Genomic DNA, 20,028 nt, shown 5'->3' on the forward strand with positions numbered 1-20,028 from the left:
GTGGATGGTAATGAATCGTCACACCAAAGCACGTTACGACCCCAAAGCCCCTCTGCCTTCCCACCACTTTCGTTCACAACCTGCCTCAGTCTTTGAAGAAACAACGAACGAAGAGATTCATTCACTTCCGTCGTTTCACTGCCACCAATCAGCTCCGGCGATCATGCCACATCGTCGGCCTTATAACTGAGGGGGACTTTGAGAAGGAGTGGCTTGCACTCTCAACAGAGGAGGGGGAGAAGCATTTTTTTAGCTGGTCTGCGCGCGGCAGAGCAAAACATGACCTATGTCACGTTCATCAGAAGCAAGGCGGATTGTCCGGAGCTGAACAGGGACGAAGTTACGCGGGATGGTGGACAGGGATTCCTCGATCTCATGCAGCAGTTTATGCTCCCGGATAACGCCAATGTTCCAACGCAGCCTCATGTCATGGCCAACTCTCGGTTCGACAAAATGATTGGGTTCAAAGAAGATGACACTCACAAGGCTCGTTTGGCACAACTTTCAATGGCAAGGATGATCAGATCGGAGTACATAGGTGCGTGAATATACATATCTGTGTTAGCAGCTTTTCAACGTTGCCCAGCAAACTTTGTTATGAACGTCCTCATGTCATGCAAAGGTAAAACGCCCGAGATCACTGTCTTCACCACCGAACACTCGAAAACCAAGTTCACTCTCAAGAATCACTCGGAAATGTTCGAGAAGATGATGGGAAAGATTGCAAGCAAGCAATTTAAGAGGGACGAGGTTAAACGTCCAAAGAGATGAAGCTCCGTTGTCAGTACTGTCTCAAGGTCGAAGACAAAGAGAAGGACGGTAAAATGACAGTCTGTTCTCGGTCCAAATCCATCGGACGCGAGATTCGGTATTGCAGTCGTGACTGTCAAGTGGCGGATTGGAAGCAGCATAAGAAAGAGTGCGGCAAGCCTCTGGGTATGATGAGCCGTTTTATCCACAGCTAGTATTCATCCATTTTGATAGATATTTCTTCCGCATTTAAGAACGTTCACATCGGAGATAGCGAAAGCAACACCAAAAGACCTGACATCCCGACATGTTCACCTGGGCATCGACAGTCAGTCACCATATGTTGTTCGACTCATCGAGTACCTCGAACTCAGCACAAAGCACGACTACGTTGTCGAAACAAAACCTGGTACGGACGATGTCTTCGGTATCAAGCTCGACGAGGTCCCTGGTGCTGTCGCATTTATTCATATGCGGAATATGCTCTTCACCACGTCTGGTCCTGCGCGGAAGGAGCTCTGCTCCATGTTTACAGAATACTTCAGACTCAAGGTGGTGTTTCTGGAGAACGTTCCGTACAGGACCAACTTAAGCGCGAATACGGGGAACTTTTATGGAACCGAATGCAGGCCCTTGTTAAACGGGGTCCACCATTCTCTATACCTGAAGTATATCGCAAAGATGTTGACGTTATCATCAAAGCTTTGAGGCAATTAAAACGCTTCACTCAACAGCTTCGGGTATATACTATCGGTTCGGGACCGATAGCCAAGCCCGGACTTCAAGTAGGACCAAAGAAGGATGTTTGCATAATCGTACACTTCCCGGAGGACGCAATGCCTCCACCATGCATACTCGTCCCTGTCCCCAACCCAGCACCTAGATGAGATCACCTCGCAGTCTCCTACAACATTGTAAGGACAAGTTTGGATCCCTCGGCGACCTCTCACACGCTGGATGTCCTTCTGAAGGTAGAATGACCTGGTATGTCGTGTGTTTCTCAGTTCTGGCCAACGTTAACATCAAGCATTTGTTTTAGGATAGATCTGGTATCCGATTTGGGAAGGGATCTCTCATGTTTGATGCACCGGCGTGTTGCTACATTCCCACTTTCCACGCATTCCTCGAATGAACACGATAACAAGGTTTACAGGCATATATCGGGATGGAAAAGGGAAACGGTTTAGTGCGGCTCCGAACCTGAACATGTATGTTATGACGGGGTAAGCGATCCACCATTGATGTAGTTATCTATCTCGTTGCTGATGATGCTTATTAGCTCAGATGCCATGACGAACGACGAGAGCCAGCTCACTCGAGATTCAAGAACTTACCCTTCTTCGTGTCAAGAACGATATTCGGCTCGAGCCTACGTCGCGTGTAAACGAGTGGAGGAGGGGGGGGGGGGGGGGCTCCATATCAACATGTTACGAGTCTGGAAATATCGTCACCAGGAGGCATCAAGGTCAGAGGACCCAGTGCATTTTGGAATGTATTCTCACAACCATGTCTAGGAGACCTATAGTTCACAGCTTATCCTCGACATACGGGAGCTGCTCATCGAATCCTACCCCCTCCCTCCAGGGTTGAAAACGATGTTCCTCTTCACGGCGATGGCATATAACAGTATTGTCGGACACGCCATTGCTGGGATCAGGTTTACAGCTTCGGATTCTGCAAATCAGACACGTTTACGAGACGACCTCTGTTCACTCAAGGACGAAGAATGGTGATAGTAGTGGTGGATTAGCAAGTGAAAGTGAGTTTAAACGTGTACATGCTATTTTTCTGCTCAACCTGCATGTGTCTAGGTCCATTAACGAACCATGCTCCTCTGTAAAGACACACTTTTTCATCCCTAGACGCACAATTATGACGTACTTGGACCTCCAAAATGAACATTTCGAGAGGTCCAAGTACGTCATCCGTGCACTCGACGTCTTCCTAACAATCGTCGCGCACTAGCAGGTATTATTTAATTCATTCTTTTCTGATAATAGCTGACATCTTTTGTATCCAGAGTTTCTTCAATACCTGTGCTATTCGAGGATGGAAGAACTACATAGGATTGGAGCAATACGCCACTTATGATTTGTATGTTCTCGCTATCATTGTTTTTCATTCATATGCTTATGATCTCGGGGCAGGTATACAATTTATTTGTGCTCCTTCTAGATATATCTTTCAATTGTGAGCATTTCAAAGGTCCGAATACGACTGCTTTTGACTTGTATTATCCAGCGAATGCCTCAGATCATTGTTCAATATCATAATTCCTATTTCTGCTGAAACAAGCAATTTTATGAGTACCCCAGCAGCATGAAAAGGTCTGAAATGCTCTTTGCTAATCCCAAAGTACCGAAGAACACAATGTGGGCTTGAACCAAGCTTGAATGCATCTGAGGCACCTGAACGCACCTGTCACAGTCACATGCGTTACATAATGCTTTCTGTTTTGACCGCGTTTTTTGTCCTAACGCATGCATTCCTTCCTGTGACCTCCTGTCAGGTGCGACCGTTGCTCTCCCTTATTCCTCACCTTACCTGGCATTCCTCAATACAGTTGAAAACAGTCTTTTTGATGTTATAGCATGTTTTTTATGCCTTTGTACTAAACTAAGCCCAGTTTACTGATACATCGGACCGGATGTTCAAGCCATCCCACTCTACGTCTACTCAGGTGTCTACCCTACTGCGTTCTGCCATCTCTAGGTCAAGTTCACGAATGATACTCCTTGCCCTCATCTTTGCTGTCACGATCGCCATTACGCTAGGTCTGTTGGCTGTCCAGAGCCTCCTCTCTGAGAGCAATTCCGCTACGTTCAACGTCCTCCGTATTGTTCTGTTTGCCCACATAGGAATGGCGGGAATATATGTCATGGTTTCTGCTCTATGGGACATTTTGGAGAGACGCCTGGCAATCAAAGAAAGCAGAATTGGCCAAGGCGAGGTTGCTGCCGCGGAGGGAGGAGATGATGGTGAACAGGAACTAAGTTCACTGCCGGCTTCAAACCTCCAGGTGAGTGTCGTATATCATTATCATGATATAGCCCGCATTTGTTCATTGTTCCTTTCAGGCATTATCAAATACGGCATCCCTACCATCGGAGAATGGTATGCAGGTGTGAAAGAGGTGATGTTGATATTCATAGCGGGAACTCTAGCGCATCTATACCCAGCTCCAGTTCCTAAAAACGTACAGAGATAACACAGGGATATGACAGGCTGCGTTTGATGTGTGTGCCGTTTATCACCCTTGAACAATGAACAGGGAATGGATGAATTGTTATTATGTGATTGAGCGGATCCATGGCTAAGTAGTGAGAGGGAGCTAATGTTCGCTAGGAACTGCGCAGATAAGTCGAGGGAATAGAGCAAGTGCACGTATAGATTCTCCTCCATGGTCACTTGTAACGAGAGCTCTGCATCAAAGCGAAGTATCGTACTAATAGTGTTCAATGAGGACGGTAAAACGCACGTGGTAGGAAGGAAACACATACTACTTTTGCTGCAGATGCTCCGGCCATTAACTAGCTTTGAGTGGGGTGGTCCAAATTTCGTAATTCTTGGTCCACTGAGAGTGAGAAAGGTCTGGGAAGGATATTGTTATTAGTGTGGAGTGGAGAGAACAAGAAATAGGTTCTCGCAGACCTCAGTCCGTGGAGATTGGTAACGAGCTGCGGGAACCGACTGTCTTCACCGTGATGGGTACGTAGACTTGCGGATGCATATAGAAAGCGTAGTCGACCCTTGGCAGCGGATCGAATGATTCGCCGGTTCGAAAATTGAGAGGTAGGATTTCGCTCCTCGGAAGGCGTAAGCAAGTATGTCCGGTGTTTTGCTGGGTTTTCAGGTCGCCTACACCTACTGCTCGTGTTTGTTGGCACGGCGTTAGGATTATACGTGGGCAGGTGGTGATGACTGGATTTGGAATGAAAATTTCGCGCTTCTCCGATGGACCGGCTCCTCCTGATCCTGACGATGATCATCGGCAAGCCGTACTTGTGGCCTGATGTGGGCGCAGGAATCTTTCCCAGTGAAAATCAGGCCTAGATAGATGTTATCCATCTATTGACCCAATACTCCGAGATGGTATCGTTGTTCTCGCTTCTCCGAGTTGCTATCGACACTATACGAGGGGTCGTCTCTTCGTACCGGCGTGTCATCAAGAGAATAAGGCAGTCTCCCGGGCTCCCAGTGTTGAATCCCACCACGCTGTTCTGGTCGATCCCAGCGTCGCCCATCCAAAAAGAAGGCTCGTCAGCGGAGGCTATACCGTCCATTTTGTGCACAAATTCCCTGTAGCATCAGGGAACGGGCTTGTACACAAATCCCTGTAACTACAGGGAGCAGGATTTGTACACAGCTCAGGGAATGGCTTGTAGCACAAGCGCTCAGCTCGTGCACAGCCACACCAGAGTTGTCACGCTTAGATTTCTCACGCTTTGCTACACCCTACGCTCCGCCCCTCCCGCTCGTCGTTGCCCGCTTCGCGCTCTATTTTTCCCCTTTTGTATTGAGGCTGTATTGTCCATTTATTTAATGCATGTATGAACTAGTGAAAAAAGAACGTTTCGAGTGGATTTCCGGAATTTGCTGGATAACCCCTAAACTGACTGCAGCAAGCAATGGATCGCAATTGTACAGCCATGAAGTTCTTCCATCCCTCTAAAATCAAATATATTGATGTCTATTGGCATTTGTATATCATGTATAGCTTAGTTATCCATACATTCTAGCTGATTCATAGATAAATATGAATTATGGTGTCAAATGCAAGTACTCTGCATCCTTTATCCCATAGTACATGTTCAAATGAGAATGCAGAGTCAATAAAACTATGGATTTCATCTATTCTGAGTAGTATATATCTGAAAATGTACCTGCCCTGACACCATGATACAATTTTATTTTGGTCAGACAAAAGTGCACTGAGGGTGAATTTCTAACAGTTCTTCTAAGCAATGAAGTGAGTGACGATGTTTCTATGAGAAGATCACTGTGGATCAGACACTTTGTTTGGATAGTATACTACATAATCTTTCATATGCAGCCCATCGTATTCTTTTCTACGGTGTATAGAACAGCATACAATGAATATATGTGAGCAAATGAACCAAAATGCGGTTTTTCAACCGTAAAATGAATATTAATCAAGGCTGGGATGTATTTAATATATAGGAAAGTATAGAACTATACTGTATAATACAATATCATTACATTCCGATGATTCTCGGGCCTTCGGGATGCAGGAATGGAGCAGAGGATGCATCCCCGGTATTCATTCCACTCGCTCAATCGCTCCGGTCTGTGAAACCGCAGAGTGATCAAGTGGCTGTGCCACTGCTTTTTCCGCTTCTTTCCCTCAATACGCAGGACGACGATGGTGGTGGCAGTCAGGGAGGTAACAGAAATGGCGTGAGGAGGAAGGCCTTTAGCATGAAGCACAGTCATGAAAAATGGTGGCCAAGGGATGGAGGGGGAGTGTAACGAGCATGCCGATGGAAACCCGACTTCCACTCAACCCAACAAACCACAGCCCGGAAACCTACGGATTCCGATTCCCACTTTCTATTTCATATTCCATTTCATATTCCTTTTTATATTTCACTTCTCCATATTAATTTATCAATAGCCTGACATCGGTAGCGAACATGTCATTGGACCCCATCAGCTACCGACCGGTAGAATACATCCTCTGACAACCCTAGAATGTAGACCACTCTGAGTAGGAACTAGATCGGACTCCTAACTAGTATATAAGCCTTAGAATTACACTGTAGATACTCAGTTCAAATATCAACTTGGTTCAGCCCAATCTCTCTCTCTCTGACTCTAAGTCTAACTCTCGTTCTCCAGTCCACGGAACTCCAATCCGTTGGACTTATCTCTTACCTCGTCTCTGCCACTCCGTGGACTTCTGTCCATATCCATCTTAGGGCTTTGGCTCAGGGGTGATGTTGCTAATAGCTTCGCCTACACCCAATGCATCCTGCGGCATTCTGCTATGTGCACTTACTACCGCAATCTTATTGGCACGATCCTAACAGTATATTCAAACTCAAACCCTTGAGTCGAAATTTCTTCCTAACCATGTCTTCTACTTTTACTGTTCCTCCAGAAACCAGCCGCAACTCCACGGTCAACAACCGAACCTACACCATGGACGATATCCCTGCCTCTGCTTCAAAAGAGGGTCCCCTTCTCTTCGGATCGGATTCCGCCCCTTGCCAACAATCCCATAGGGAAACCTACCTTCACAGTGGCTTCACTGCTCGCCAATCAGATGCCAACCGATCACCTAACCCCTTCCTAGCCCAGCGATCAGAATCCAATGGCTGGGGCGAGTATTGAAGTGACCCCCCTCAGAACCCAACTACCTCTCTGTTCGATGACATCCCAGGTTGTGATGACGACGATGACCAAGGTTCAGAAGACGGGGAATTCCCCCCTCACATGCCAATGAATGGCCACGGAAACCCATCAGGAAATCCTGGCGGTGGCCCACCCAATCCTGGTGGCCCCGGAGGTCCTGGTGGTCCTGGTGGTCCTGGAGGAGAACCTAACAACAATCCTGGTAACAACCCTAATCCTCCCAATAATGACGCCCAGATCCTCATTCAACTCATGAGTGTCCTCCGCGGCGTCTCTGATGCTGTCAATGGCAATCGACAACGTGCGGTACGCACCAAGGTCAAGGAACCAGATACCTTTGATGGTTCGGACTCCCGAAAACTTAAGGCCTTCATCGTCTCCCTCCAGTTGAACTTCAACGACCGTCCCGACGCCTTCTGATCGGATATGGCAAAAGTCAACTATGCTATCTCCTTCCTTTCCGGTGTCGCCCTTGACTGGTTCGAACTGGATATCCTCCACCCTAATCACCGCAACCCCCCTGCTTGGGCATATTCCTATACTGCTTTCCTTTCAGAACTCCGCACCAACTTCGGCCCCTTTGACGCTGTCGGTGATGCCGAAGATGAGCTTGAAAATCTTCGGATGTGCGACGGAGACCGCATCATGAAGTATATTGTCAAATTCAATCAGTATGCTGCCATTATTGGTTACGGTGACAACTCTCTTCGTCATGCCTTCTACCGTGGCCTTTGCTCTCGCATCAAGGATGATATGGCCCACCACGGGAAACCCGATAATCTCCGTGATATGTGGAATCTTGCTCAAGAGCTCGACGCTCGCTACTGGACTTGGAAAGCCGAAATCTCCCAAGAAAATCACAGTAACCCATCTTCCTCTTCCAGCAACAGCAACAAGGCGAAGGGTTCTAACTCTTCATCCCCCAACTCCAACTCTGTGAGCCAAAAGTCCTCCCACTCAGGCTCCACGGGATCATCTTCATCTTCCCCCAACAACTCTTCCTCTTCCAACCCTAAGCCCTATGCTGACAAGCTAGGCAAAGATGGCTGTCTTACTCAAGAAGAAAAAGACCACCGTCGGAAGAATAACCTCTGCATGTTCTGTGGAGGTAAGCACAAGACCGAAGATTGCAACAAGCGCAAAGCTGTGGCCACTGCTCGGGGTCATGCAGCTGCAGCTACTCCTGCCCCTACTCCCGAGTCCACTGCCTCTATTGAAACGGTTCCGTCGGAATCGGAAAACTAGAGAGCAACCCTGTATCCTCCGCACTAGGACAGGGTTGTGTTGACTGTCACGGTGCACTGGAGATCATAACCCTCAATGCTGCTGCTCTTTCCAATCATTCCCTAACTGTCTCTCTCTCATCTGAAGTCGGCTCTGGATCAGAGTCCGATGGTTCACCCATTTCTACTATCCTTCGTTTTCTTGCACTCGTTGATTCTGGCTCTAGCCACTGCTTTGTTGATTCGAAGTATGTTGAGGATCACAATCTCCTTACCAAATCTATCCCACCTGTCCAACTTCGGCTTCTCGACAGCTCCGTCGGATCTCACATCTCCCAATCCATTTCCCTTCCAATCCATTTCCCTTCTGGAGACATCCTTCCTATTGACTTCTATATCACTCATCTAGATTCATCTTGTAACGTCATTCTGGGATACAACTGGCTCTCCCGCTACAATCTGTTGATTAACTGGGTAAAGCACAGTATCACTTTCTGTTCACCATTATCAGTTGTTTCTTCTTCAAGTGCTTCCGCAGCTGCTGACACACATGTGCCAGTCCGCTCGGACTCTTCCAGTCCAATCCAACCATCCCAATCATCATCTTCCACCCCAAAATCGAGATCCCGACGGGCTCTGCCGCCTTATGAACCTATCTATTCCTACCCTACCATTCCTTCCTTTGGTGCTTCAGCCACCCCCAAGATATCTATTATATCGGCTGCCACTTTTGTCCGAGCTTGTGCAGAAGAAGGGGCTCAGCAGTTCACATTGCAGCCTTCTATGCCTAGTGTTAATGGCAAGGCGACCTCCACAGCCCCCGCTAACTTATCTGATGTCCCACCGGAGTACCATGAATTTGCTGATGTATTCAGTGATTCCCTTTCTGAAAAGCTCCCTGAGCATCGCCCTTATGACCTCAAGATCAATATTGAGGAAGGCTCCACCCCTCCACTTGGACCCATCTATTCCCTTTCTGAATCCAAACTAAAGGCCTTACACAAGTTTATTGACAATAATGTCCATAATGGTTTCATCACTCCTTCCCGCTCTCCACATGGAGCTCTGGTACTGTTTGTCAAGAAGAAAACCGGTGAACTTAGACTCTGTGTAGATTATCGTGGACTTAATAAAATCTCTAAAAAAGACCGTTACCCTTTGCCCCTCATTTCCGACCTCCTCGATTCCACGCATTCTGCTCGTCTCTACACCAAGCTAGACCTTCGTCATGCCTATCATCTCGTCTGCATAGCCGAGGGTGATGAATGGAAAACTGCTTTTCGGACTCGCTACGGCTCCTTTGAATGGCGTGTCATGCCATTTGGACTCACCAACGCTCCCATGGCTTTCCAACGCTTCGTCAATGACATCTTTTCCGATATGCTCGATGTATCTGTCGTCGTATACCTTGATGACATCCTTATCTACTCCGACAATCCCAAGGATCACCGAAAACACGTATGCGAAGTCCTTCGCAGACTCAGGGCTAATGGCCTCTACTGCAAGGGTTCCAAATGTGAATTCCATTGGGACTCCATCAAATATCTTGGTTACATTCTCTCGCCTGAAGGCTTACGCATGTCTGAAGACAAGGTCAAAGCTATTACTGACTGGCCAGTTCCATGCAAGGTCAAGGATATCCAATCCTTCCTCGGCTTTGCTAATTTCTACCGCCGTTTTATTCATGAGTACAGTGAGATCGTCCTGCCCTTAACACGACTCACTCACAAAGGAACTCCGTGGAAATTTGACGAACAATGCCTATCCGCTTTCAATGAGTTGAAGCAAGCTTTTACTCATGCTCCTATCCTTACCCACTGGCTTCCCGACCATCAACTGGTTGTGGAAACCGATGCATCCGACTACGCTATTGCCGCCATCCTATCCATTTACCTTGAGGATGGTGAGATCCATCCCATCTCCTTCTTGTCCCGGAGTCTCCACGGTGCCGAACTCAACTACGATATGCACGATAAAGAGCTTCTAGCCATCTTCGAAGCTTTCAAATACTGGTGCCACTACCTTGAAGGCTCCGTGGAAGCCATTGATGTCGTTACAGATCACAAGAACCTTGAGTACTTCTCTACTACCAAGGTTCTTACTCGACGTCAAGTACGCTGGTCCGAATTCCTCTCCCAATTCAACCTTGTTATTCGGTTCTGACCGGGTAAACTTGGTGGGAAACTGGATGCCCTCACTAGATGATGGGACGTCTACCCTAAAGAGGGGGATAGTCAATATGCTCAAGTCAACCCTCACAATTTCCGACCCGTTTTCACTCAAGAACAACTCTCTGCTTCACTCCACGCTACATTCCTTGAAGGTCCTGTCTTATGCACTAGTGCTATCATGGACATCGACAAGCTCCACTCTGATATCAAGAATGCACAGCCGTTGGATTCCGCTGCCACTGAAGGCTTCCGACTCGCATCTTCCCCTTCCAACTCCTCTCGGTGGTCCATGGATGAATCAGGACTACTACATCTTGACAATCACATTTATGTCCCAGACTCCGATGATCTCCGTCTTCGCGTTCTCCAAAACAATCACGACCACATCTTGGCAGGTCATTTTGGTCAAAATCGGACTCTCGAACTTGTCCGACAGAATTACACCTGGCCACAGATGCGTGAATACGTTTGCCACTACGTTAAATCTTGCACTACCTGTGGACATAACAAAACACCTAGATACTGTCCTTTTGGCTTACTCAAACCATTGCCGGTCCCAGAACGCCCATGGGATTCCATCTCCATGGACTTCATCGAACAATTACTGGATTCCAACGGATTCACTGCTATCCTTGTAGTGGTCAACCGCGCAAGTAAGCAAGCAATTTTCATTCCTACCCACGATACCATCAACTCTGAAGAGCTCGCTCAGTTATTTGTTAACCATGTGTTTGCTAAACATGGCGTCCCCAATCATATAACCTCTGACCACGGCTCTGAATTTGTCTCCCAGTTCACTCGCGCTCTTGCCAAAGCCTTGGATATGGAGCTTCAGTTCACTTCCGGATATCACCCAGAGGCCGACGGACAAACTGAACGCGCTAACCAAACTCTGGAACAGTACATCCGCATCTACTGCTCCTATCAACAAGACAATTGGAATACCTTACTACCCATTGCCGAGTTTGCTTACAACAATGCTCCCAATGCTTCCACCGGAATCTCTCCATTCTTTGCTAACAAAGGCTATCATCCCAATATCACCATACATCCTGAACGCGACATCGCCTCCGCTCGGGCCTGTGACTTCATCATTAACCTCGACGAACTCCACCAATTCCTTCGAGATGAAATCACTTATGCTCAGTCCCGTTACAAATTACAAGCGGACAAGCGGCGGTCCCCGGCTCCTGACTTCAAAGTAGGTGACAAAGTCTACCTCAGTTCCAAACATATCAGAACTACTCGCCCTACTGCGAAATTTGCCGAAAAATTCCTAGGACCATTCGATATCATTGCTCAGCCAGGATCCCATTCCTTCACTCTCAAACTCCCATCGGACCTCCGCTCCATTCACCCAGTGTTCCATGTCTCCCAACTTGAACCCGTGGAGACCAATACTATCCCTAACCGTACCCAACCTCCTCCACCTCCAGTTGAAGTCGACGGTGAAGAACAGTATGAAATCTCTCAAATCCTCAACTCTAAACTTGACCGTTGGTTCCGCTGTCCACTCCTATACCAAGTCCAATGGTTGGGTTATGAAGGTACTGATGAAGAGTTTGCCTGGATCCCCACTACAGAATTCTCCGCGGACAAATACATTGAAGACTTCCACCAACGTTACCCAGACAAACCAGGACCGCTATCCAAAGTCACCATCCGCAAAGTCTCCCTCAAACCCTCGCCCATTGCTTCTTGACCTACTCATAACTTATCAGCTCCCTATGGTCTCCGCTCCTCGAATTTCAAATCAAATCCTGGAAAACTATTGCAAATTACCTTCCTAATTGGGAACAGAGCCCATCGGGCACCTATTTCTTGCTTTCCTTCTCCCTCTTACTCACTCAAGCCTACAAGCCAAGATATATATATATATATTTATGCCCATTGAGGCCCATGCTTTCAAAATCCGTGTACAAGACAACATCCAAAAAATATATACAAGTCCAAGAAGGGCGCCTAGGATTCCACGTGCACCAACTCTCCCATCACCACATCCTCGTCCACCCTATCTTCTCTTCCACTTCCTGCCTCCTCCTCATCACTCATAACAAGAAGCTCCAGCTCATCCAGTGCCGGAACGCCAATGGCACCCGCGCCTGGGCACATCTCATCCCTCTTCTTCTCCTCGGGATCCAATTCCCCTTCGGAATTCTCTACCAAAAACTCATCTGCATCCTCCAAATACCTCTTCCACAATGCCCACTCAATCCGACGGCCTCCGAGTGCATAGAACTGGTCCCTTGTGTCCAAGAAATGGTCGCGATGTTTGATGGCCAATCAAAGACCGTCTTTCCCAAGGCAGCCATACCAAACTTGCATGTTGGCGACCTCGAAGGGATCCGCGGCATCAAGGGTTTCGGTACCCATCACGTGAGCATTCCACAACTGGGCAACATCCTTGTCAAGTCGCATACGCATTGCGATCCATAGGGCCTCCGAGTTCATGTTCTTGAGGTTTCCGAGCTCGACCTTAGATGCCACCCATTCCTCCCTAAACTCCTCCTTGACGAAATCCGATGGCCATTCCGGAGCATCACCCTCATGAAAATCGTCGACCAAGTCATCGACGTGGCTTCCAAGGAAATCCACCTTTCCCTCTACCCTTTCCAAGCCTTCCTGGAAATTGTCCATCTTGTTGCAAAGTTTTTGTAGGAGGTCGATGACCTCACTGGAACCCGTGGATCCCGAACCTTCACTTTGTGGAAACACACACTTGTTCTTCTTTAATTTGCACCGTTCACAAGTACGCCCACGGCGAATGAAACATTTTACGTTGTCTGTCTTACAACGTCCACAATGCTCTATGCACCAAGTCAGCAAAATAGTCGGAACCCACGGGGAGGCTTACCATTATCCTTATATTCCTCGTCATCCGCCTGCATCTCAGGCTCAGTTTTCAACTTCTTCAATGGCCGCCCCAACGGCCCTGTGACTTCCTCCTCTCCACTCAATACCACTGCACTGGACTTGGCCTTCCTCTTCTTTGAATTCCCTGCGGCCTCCGAATCCGTTGCCTTACCCTTACCCTTCCTATCCTTCCTCTGCTTTACCAATTTTTTCAGCGCCTTCCCCTTCGGGTCCTTCTCCCACTTGTCATCTCCATCGGACCCACTACCAACCTTGCTCCCCCCACTCCCATTGCCACCTTCCTTCTCCTTTGCCTGCTCCTTCTCGGCCTCCACGGCCTTCCAAGCCGCCAAGGCCTTGGCCTTGGCCTCATCCGCTAACTTCTCTGCGGTTTTCCTCTCCTCCAAAGCCCTTGCCTCTTCTTCCAATCGCTTCGCCTCCACCTCTTCCTCTTGTCGCTTCCTCTCCATGGCCTCCTGCTCCTCCTGCTCCTTTTTTGCCTTGGCTTCGGCAACCCGCTTCTCCCATGCCAACTTCTTCTCCCACCTCTCCAACTCCTGGGCCTGTTTCTTCTCCTCCTTCAGCTTTTGCGCCTTCCAGGCTTCATGGGCCTCCACAGCATCCTCCCTCACTTTTTCCACAGCATCCCGCTCATCGAAGAAAACTTCTAGTTCTTCCAGGCGAAGATTGTCAGGTGTCAGGGCGGGCTCATAGGGCTCGAGAGTTACGGACAAACGATACTCAACATTAGAAGACATAGCAAATGTTGACAATGGAGTTAGGGAAAGACACGGAGATGGTGGTGGTTACAGGTCAAGAGTTGAAAACTCACGTGACCAACCAGAAAAAATTCCATGTGGACACACTCGGCCATCGGGATCTGTGTCCTTGAGGGCAAGAATGCTAAAGGGGGGATACTGTAATGAGCATGCCGACGGAAACCTGACTTCCACTCAACCCAACAAGCCACAGCCCGGAAGCCTACGGATTCTGATTCCCACTTTCTATTTCATATTCCATTTCATATTCCTTTTTATATTTCACTTCTCCATTACAATTTATCAATAGCCCGACATCGGTAGCGAACATGTCATCGGACCCCATCAGCTACCGACCGGTAGAATACATCCTCTGACAACCCTAGAATGTAGACCACTCCGAGTAGGAACTAGATCGGACTCCTAACTAGTATATAAGCCTTAGAATTACACTGTAGATACTCAGTTCGAATATCAACTTGGTTCAGCCCAATCTCTCTCTCTCTGACTCTAAGTCACACTCTCGTTCTCCAGTCCACGGAACTCCGATCCATTGGACTTATCTCTTACCTCGTCTCTGCCACTCCGCGGACTTCTGTCCGTATTCATCTTAGGGCTTCGGCTCAGGGGTGACATTGCTAATAGCTTCACCTACGCCCGACGCATCCCATGGCATTCCGCTATGTGCACTTACTACTGCAATCTTATTGGCACAATCCTAACAGGGAGACGAGCTGCCTAAGGACCCTAGCATGTTGAAGGCAACAGTGGGCTCGACTGCTCACATAATCATGCACCAGGCAGTCACAAGAGGCATCACAAGATGCTGACTCACCACAGCAAGGGTGTATAGTACCATTCCCTGACCTGTGCACACAAATGGCTCCCCTGTAGTTACAGGGATTTGTGTACAACTCGTTCCCCTGTAACTACAGGGATTTGTGTACAACACGGACTGGAAAGGTTGGTCAGTGGCTCTGCCCAGTGTTGTCATGACCCCAGGTCAGACCCGGGTCAGTCAAATGAGAGGTCAGCGAGAATTTCTCTGACCTCTATGACCCCCTGGTCATGACTGGGGTCAGAGGGGTCAAACCAAGTTCATTTGTTCAGTGAATAGTGGTGTTATTTAGGGCTCTATTCGACTACAATTGGTGAATTACTAGTCCCCACTTGCAGCAAATCATATAACTCCATCTCCTTCTCCAAATTCTTCACTCCACCCTTCCAGAATAAGTCAAGCCGGGCCTTTACCTGACGTCCAGAGGGTAACAGGTCATCGTTGTCACCTGAAGGACCATACTTGAATAATTTTGAAAGTGGAATGCACTCTTCTCTCTCAACAGGTTGAGATGCCGTTGATTCGGATGTGGGTTGCTTCTTTTTGCGCTTCTTCTTTTCTGTTTCGGCTCGTGATTTGATATCTGCAGGTACACGTTTGCAGTTGATGAGATGTGAGATCATCTTGTCTGTCTTCCCACACAGGTAGCGTACATTCTGCTGGACTATGATTTTCTGGGCTTAAGCAATGTCATAAAAGAAAGCTTGTTGGAAAATGGGGTATCGGTTCGTTCCCAGTGTCACATGTGCAGTAGCAAGCCAATAGTATTGTGCTTGGCTGAGCTCTGCAAACGCATGAGGATCTATGCTATAGTACCTACTTTTATACTAAATGTACTTTTACTAGAACTTTCCATGCTTTTCCTAAGACTTCTACCTTAATAAGCAACTTCGGCATGATGCTGGATTGCCAAATCCCAACAAAGCTGACTCGGAGTGCACCTTGTGTCCACAGCTCTTCATCTGATCGTTTTGATGTGATCAGACCTTCTTGCAGAAATCCCATCTGTGGATGTCTCTGGCCCTTGCACCTGAGGCTATTCCCTTGCTTTATGTCACTGGGGATACCCTATCCTATGTAACAGAATACAAATTTGTCGGAATCCGATTCGACTCATCATGTGCTTATGTATATGATAAGCATTATAAGGTGAAGGCATCTCAGGCAAGGATCATGAAGGATGTTGTCTTTTCTCAAATTGAAAATTGTGTCGGATCCCTCCCCATGAAGGAAGGAATGTCGCTGTACATGGCAAAAGTTGACCCTTACCTCACATCAGTAAGTTGACATCCATATGGTTTGCATGGTGCCATGTAAACCATGCGAACTATACAGCTATACACATGCATGGCTGTATAAGGTACCTGTGTAATTTTATACACCGTGTATAGCACCTTATACACTGCCATGCGCAATACACATCCATGCCATATACCACCTATACCTGCATCTGCTGCACCGGAAATCCAACTCATATCTGTTCCTTATGCTTGGTATAGAAAGAATAGCATTGAATATATATCCTACAACATAACATTGTAAGTATACTACAGTAACAAGGTACCAGTGACCACTCTCTTCAAGCTCCGCTATCCAGCACGAACATCCTACCAGCAGACCCAGGGTATTGAATCGATCTTATGCACTCGACACAGACCTGTGAAATATATTAGGTGCCAGACACTGTTAGAGGGAAGACAACTCACCTGAATGCAGTGATGCACCTTCCGGAATCGTATTCGGATGTGAAAGATATTACACATGCTACCAAAGCAAAAAATGAGCACCAAGAACAGCAGCAGTATGAACCACTCACCTTGTTCCATCAAGTCCCTTTTGCAGGCCATCCCAATACCTTGGCGCATGGTGCACATTGTTACTCCCAACTGTTGGGATTTGCAACTTCAAGCTCATACTAGAAGATTCCTGAAGCTTCAGCTTACTCATTTGTCACGATACTTAGATATATTTAATACTTTTGGTAGAATATTCTAGATACTTTGTGTAGTATATAAGGAGCTCATTAGGAGCTCTAGTAGCTAACAATTTAGTATTATACCTACTGCAAGCCTCCCACTGCAATAATTCCAACACCAACGTTTGTGGTCTTGACAGAATGAGTATAGCCTTGACAGTACTGAAGTCATTGTGGAGGTATGAATAGAGTGAGATTGCTCAGCATATTAGAGTGGTATGAGGTCCTGTGAAGGTCTCTAATGGTAGGATATGAATAAGGTTTAAGAAAATACATACCAGAATGAGGATAGAAGTCTGGGCCAGCATGTCAAGGACAAGGGAAGGAAGGAAGAAAGATAACAAGCGAAAGGATCCATCATGACCGAAGTTCAACATGCATGTGATACAATGATGTGACATGATTGCGCTCGGACCTCATGCCATTTTGGGATCGCGAATTATGTGAGATCTCCTGCTGACTGCCAGGGCCAACGCAAAGTCAATTCTGGTGTCTGCAGGGATTGAACCAACTCCAAACATTCAGAAAAAAATATCCATGTCAATATCACTCCACCATACCAGTACTGTATAGGTGCATGATCACTATAATGATATTTTGTGTGCATGGCTATGCATGGCATGACATGGCTCAAAATCTCATATACCTGCCATGCTTCCCATGCTCACCACACAGATGTGAACTTACTGATGCATTGTGGGATGTGAGATCATTCTCAATGTCAATTTGGCAGTATCAGAAGAACTTCAACATGTCTCCAGTGCGTTTCTGTGACACTTGCTTAGCGTGCACTCCAAAACCGTATTGGCATTCATACATGCTGAGACAGGTTCGATTCCATAAATTGCCGGGTGTATCTTCACTGCTAACTTGTATTCTCCTGTTTTGAAGGAGTGGTCCCACTGTATTTTCGGCACCTGATCCTTGCCCTTCATTATCTCTGATATCTCTTAGGTCTATTGGAAGATCACTATGTGCGTCTTGCATTGGAGGAAGCCATTAACTTGCAGATAAATCGGGCACCTTCCTGGTTCAGTGACCTTCAATGCGTGCTTGCACATCTCACCCCCAACCTTCATATTGAGGGGTGCTCCATCTCAGAACAGAGGATCACAGAGTTGATTGAAGTGGTAGAGGCTACCTATCTTAACAGCATTAATAACAAGATTGAGTCTAGGGTTAAAGGTGCCATCATACACCTATCCATGAAACACATTTCTGGTGTGAGAGAAGGTAGCTGCCGAGACCCATAATTCATGGCTTACCTTCAAGATATGGGGGTTTATTCCTCAGTTCTCCCCCCTCTCTTGGGCATTAAAAAAATATCATATTTAATTATTGCAAATTGGTCCTTATGCCCTTTCTTCGCCTTCAGAAGCTGCACATTGAAATCTTCTCTGTCAAATCCTTGTCCCTTGTCTGACATCTGCACCTATCGTTGATCCCGTATCCCGAGCATAGAAGGAGTCTGTCAGGATCGCAAATTTTGACTTCTCACTCCCAACACGTTGTGGCAGAACGGTTCCTTTATTCCTCACCATATGAATGCTGGCATGCCTGATGGTACCACTGTGTCATGATGGAATGAGATCACCCTGCAGCCTCCTGTAAGGAGGGACTGGTTACAGGTCTAAATCCCATGGCAACTGGAGATCCTTTTGAAGGTAGGACGACTCAGTATGTTGTACGTTTCTCGGTTCTGGCCAATGTCAAGTAACATCAAACATTTGTTTTAAGATTGAGAAGAAATCCTCGTGTTTGAGATCTTTATCCCATGTTCCTCGTAGTCCTCAAATGAGGACGACAGCAAAGCTTGTCGGGACAGAAGGAGAAACAGGGGTTCCAAATCTGAATGAGTGTGTTATAGCGGGGTAAGCTATCGATGTGGTTATGTGGTTATCTATCTCATCACTGATGTTGCTTATTAGTTCAGATGCCATGATGATCGACAAAATACAGCTCACTGGACATGTTGTTGGAGAATGATGACCATACAAAACAACATGTCCTGCCTCCAATCTTCCTGCTCATAAAACATCATACATATTGTGTGTTGCTGGATAAGCTCACAGTTAAATATCATTCAGAGTGCCTTTCATGGATTTTGGAACACAACACCCAATGGTGTATGAGAATGCTCATGCCAGTCTGCCATGCTTCTCACGACTTGTAGTACTTTGAAGCTCATCATGGACTATGCCTAAGGGAGTACTCTCTTCAACGTGTCGCAGTTTAGTGCACCAGACAGCATGACTTCTGAATGATCTCCTTGACTGAAAACCCATCAATTATTGTATCCACACCTACTGTTAGGATCGTGCCAATAGGATTGCGGCAGAAAGTGCACGTAGCGGAATGCCATGGGATGCATCGGGCATAGGCAAAGCTATTAGCAACATCACCCCTGAGCCGAAGCCCTAAGATGAATACGGACAGAAGTCCGCGGAGTGGCAGAGACGAGGTAAGAGATAAGTCCAACGGATCGGAGTTCCGTGGACTGGAGAACGAGAGTGTGACTTAGAGTCAGAGAGAGAGAGATTGGGCTGAACCAAGTTGATATTCGAACTGAGTATCTACAGTGTAATTCTAAGGCTTATATACTAGTTAGGAGTCCGATCTAGTTCCTACTCGGAGTGGTCTACATTCTAGGGTTGTCAGAGGATGTATTCTACCGGTCGGTAGCTGATGGGGTCCGATGACATGTTCGCTACCGATGTCGGGCTATTGATAAATTGTAATGGAGAAGTGAAATATAAAAAGGAATATGAAATGGAATATGAAATAGAAAGTGGGAATCAGAATCCGTAGGCTTCCGGGCTGTGGCTTGTTGGGTTGAGTGGAAGTCAGGTTTCCGTCGGCATGCTCATTACAGTATCCCCCCTTTAGCATTCTTGCCCTCAAGGACACAGATCCCGATGGCCGAGTGTGTCCACATGGAATTTTTTCTGGTTGGTCACGTGAGTTTTCAACTCTTGACCTGTAACCACCACCATCTCCGTGTCTTTCCCTAACTCCATTGTCAACATTTGCTATGTCTTCTAATGTTGAGTATCGTTTGTCCGTAACTCTCGAGCCCTATGAGCCC

The 20,028-nt window shown here is 47.0% G+C and overlaps 3 protein-coding genes across 3 annotated transcripts; 2 read left to right on the top strand and 1 right to left on the bottom strand.

Moving 5' to 3' along the window:
• Window positions 1-279: 279 nt before the first annotated feature.
• EV420DRAFT_1486000 (uncharacterized protein) lies at window positions 280-1,458 on the top strand (the record flags this gene model as incomplete). Its single annotated transcript, XM_060470332.1, has 4 exons — window positions 280-538; window positions 587-750; window positions 786-919; window positions 1,005-1,458. The coding sequence occupies 4 exons, from the start codon at window positions 280-282 to the stop codon at window positions 1,456-1,458; spliced, it is 1,011 nt and encodes a 336-aa protein (XP_060323598.1).
• Window positions 1,459-3,210: 1,752 nt separating this feature from the next.
• On the top strand, window positions 3,211-4,091 carry EV420DRAFT_1135116 (uncharacterized protein). The gene has a single exon (XM_060466003.1). It carries the CDS (start codon window positions 3,398-3,400, stop codon window positions 3,956-3,958), a length of 561 nt encoding a protein of 186 aa, XP_060323599.1. The 5' UTR covers window positions 3,211-3,397; the 3' UTR covers window positions 3,959-4,091.
• A 12,456-nt stretch (window positions 4,092-16,547) lies between these two features.
• Window positions 16,548-17,251, bottom strand: EV420DRAFT_1486003 (uncharacterized protein; the record flags this gene model as incomplete). Its single annotated transcript, XM_060470333.1, has 5 exons — window positions 16,548-16,625; window positions 16,675-16,732; window positions 16,785-16,883; window positions 17,032-17,105; window positions 17,222-17,251. The coding sequence occupies 5 exons, from the start codon at window positions 17,249-17,251 to the stop codon at window positions 16,548-16,550; spliced, it is 339 nt and encodes a 112-aa protein (XP_060323600.1).
• Window positions 17,252-20,028: the final 2,777 nt, after the last annotated feature.

Source organism: Desarmillaria tabescens, assembly GCF_030435595.1.
Source record: "Desarmillaria tabescens strain CCBAS 213 chromosome Unknown EV420scaffold_77, whole genome shotgun sequence".
Lineage (NCBI taxonomy): Eukaryota > Fungi > Basidiomycota > Agaricomycetes > Agaricales > Physalacriaceae > Desarmillaria > Desarmillaria tabescens.

Coding starts and splice junctions, on each gene's coding strand:
- EV420DRAFT_1135116 (XM_060466003.1), top strand. CDS start 3,398: ATGTTCAAGCCATCCCACTCTACGTCTACTCAGGTGTCTACCCTACTG.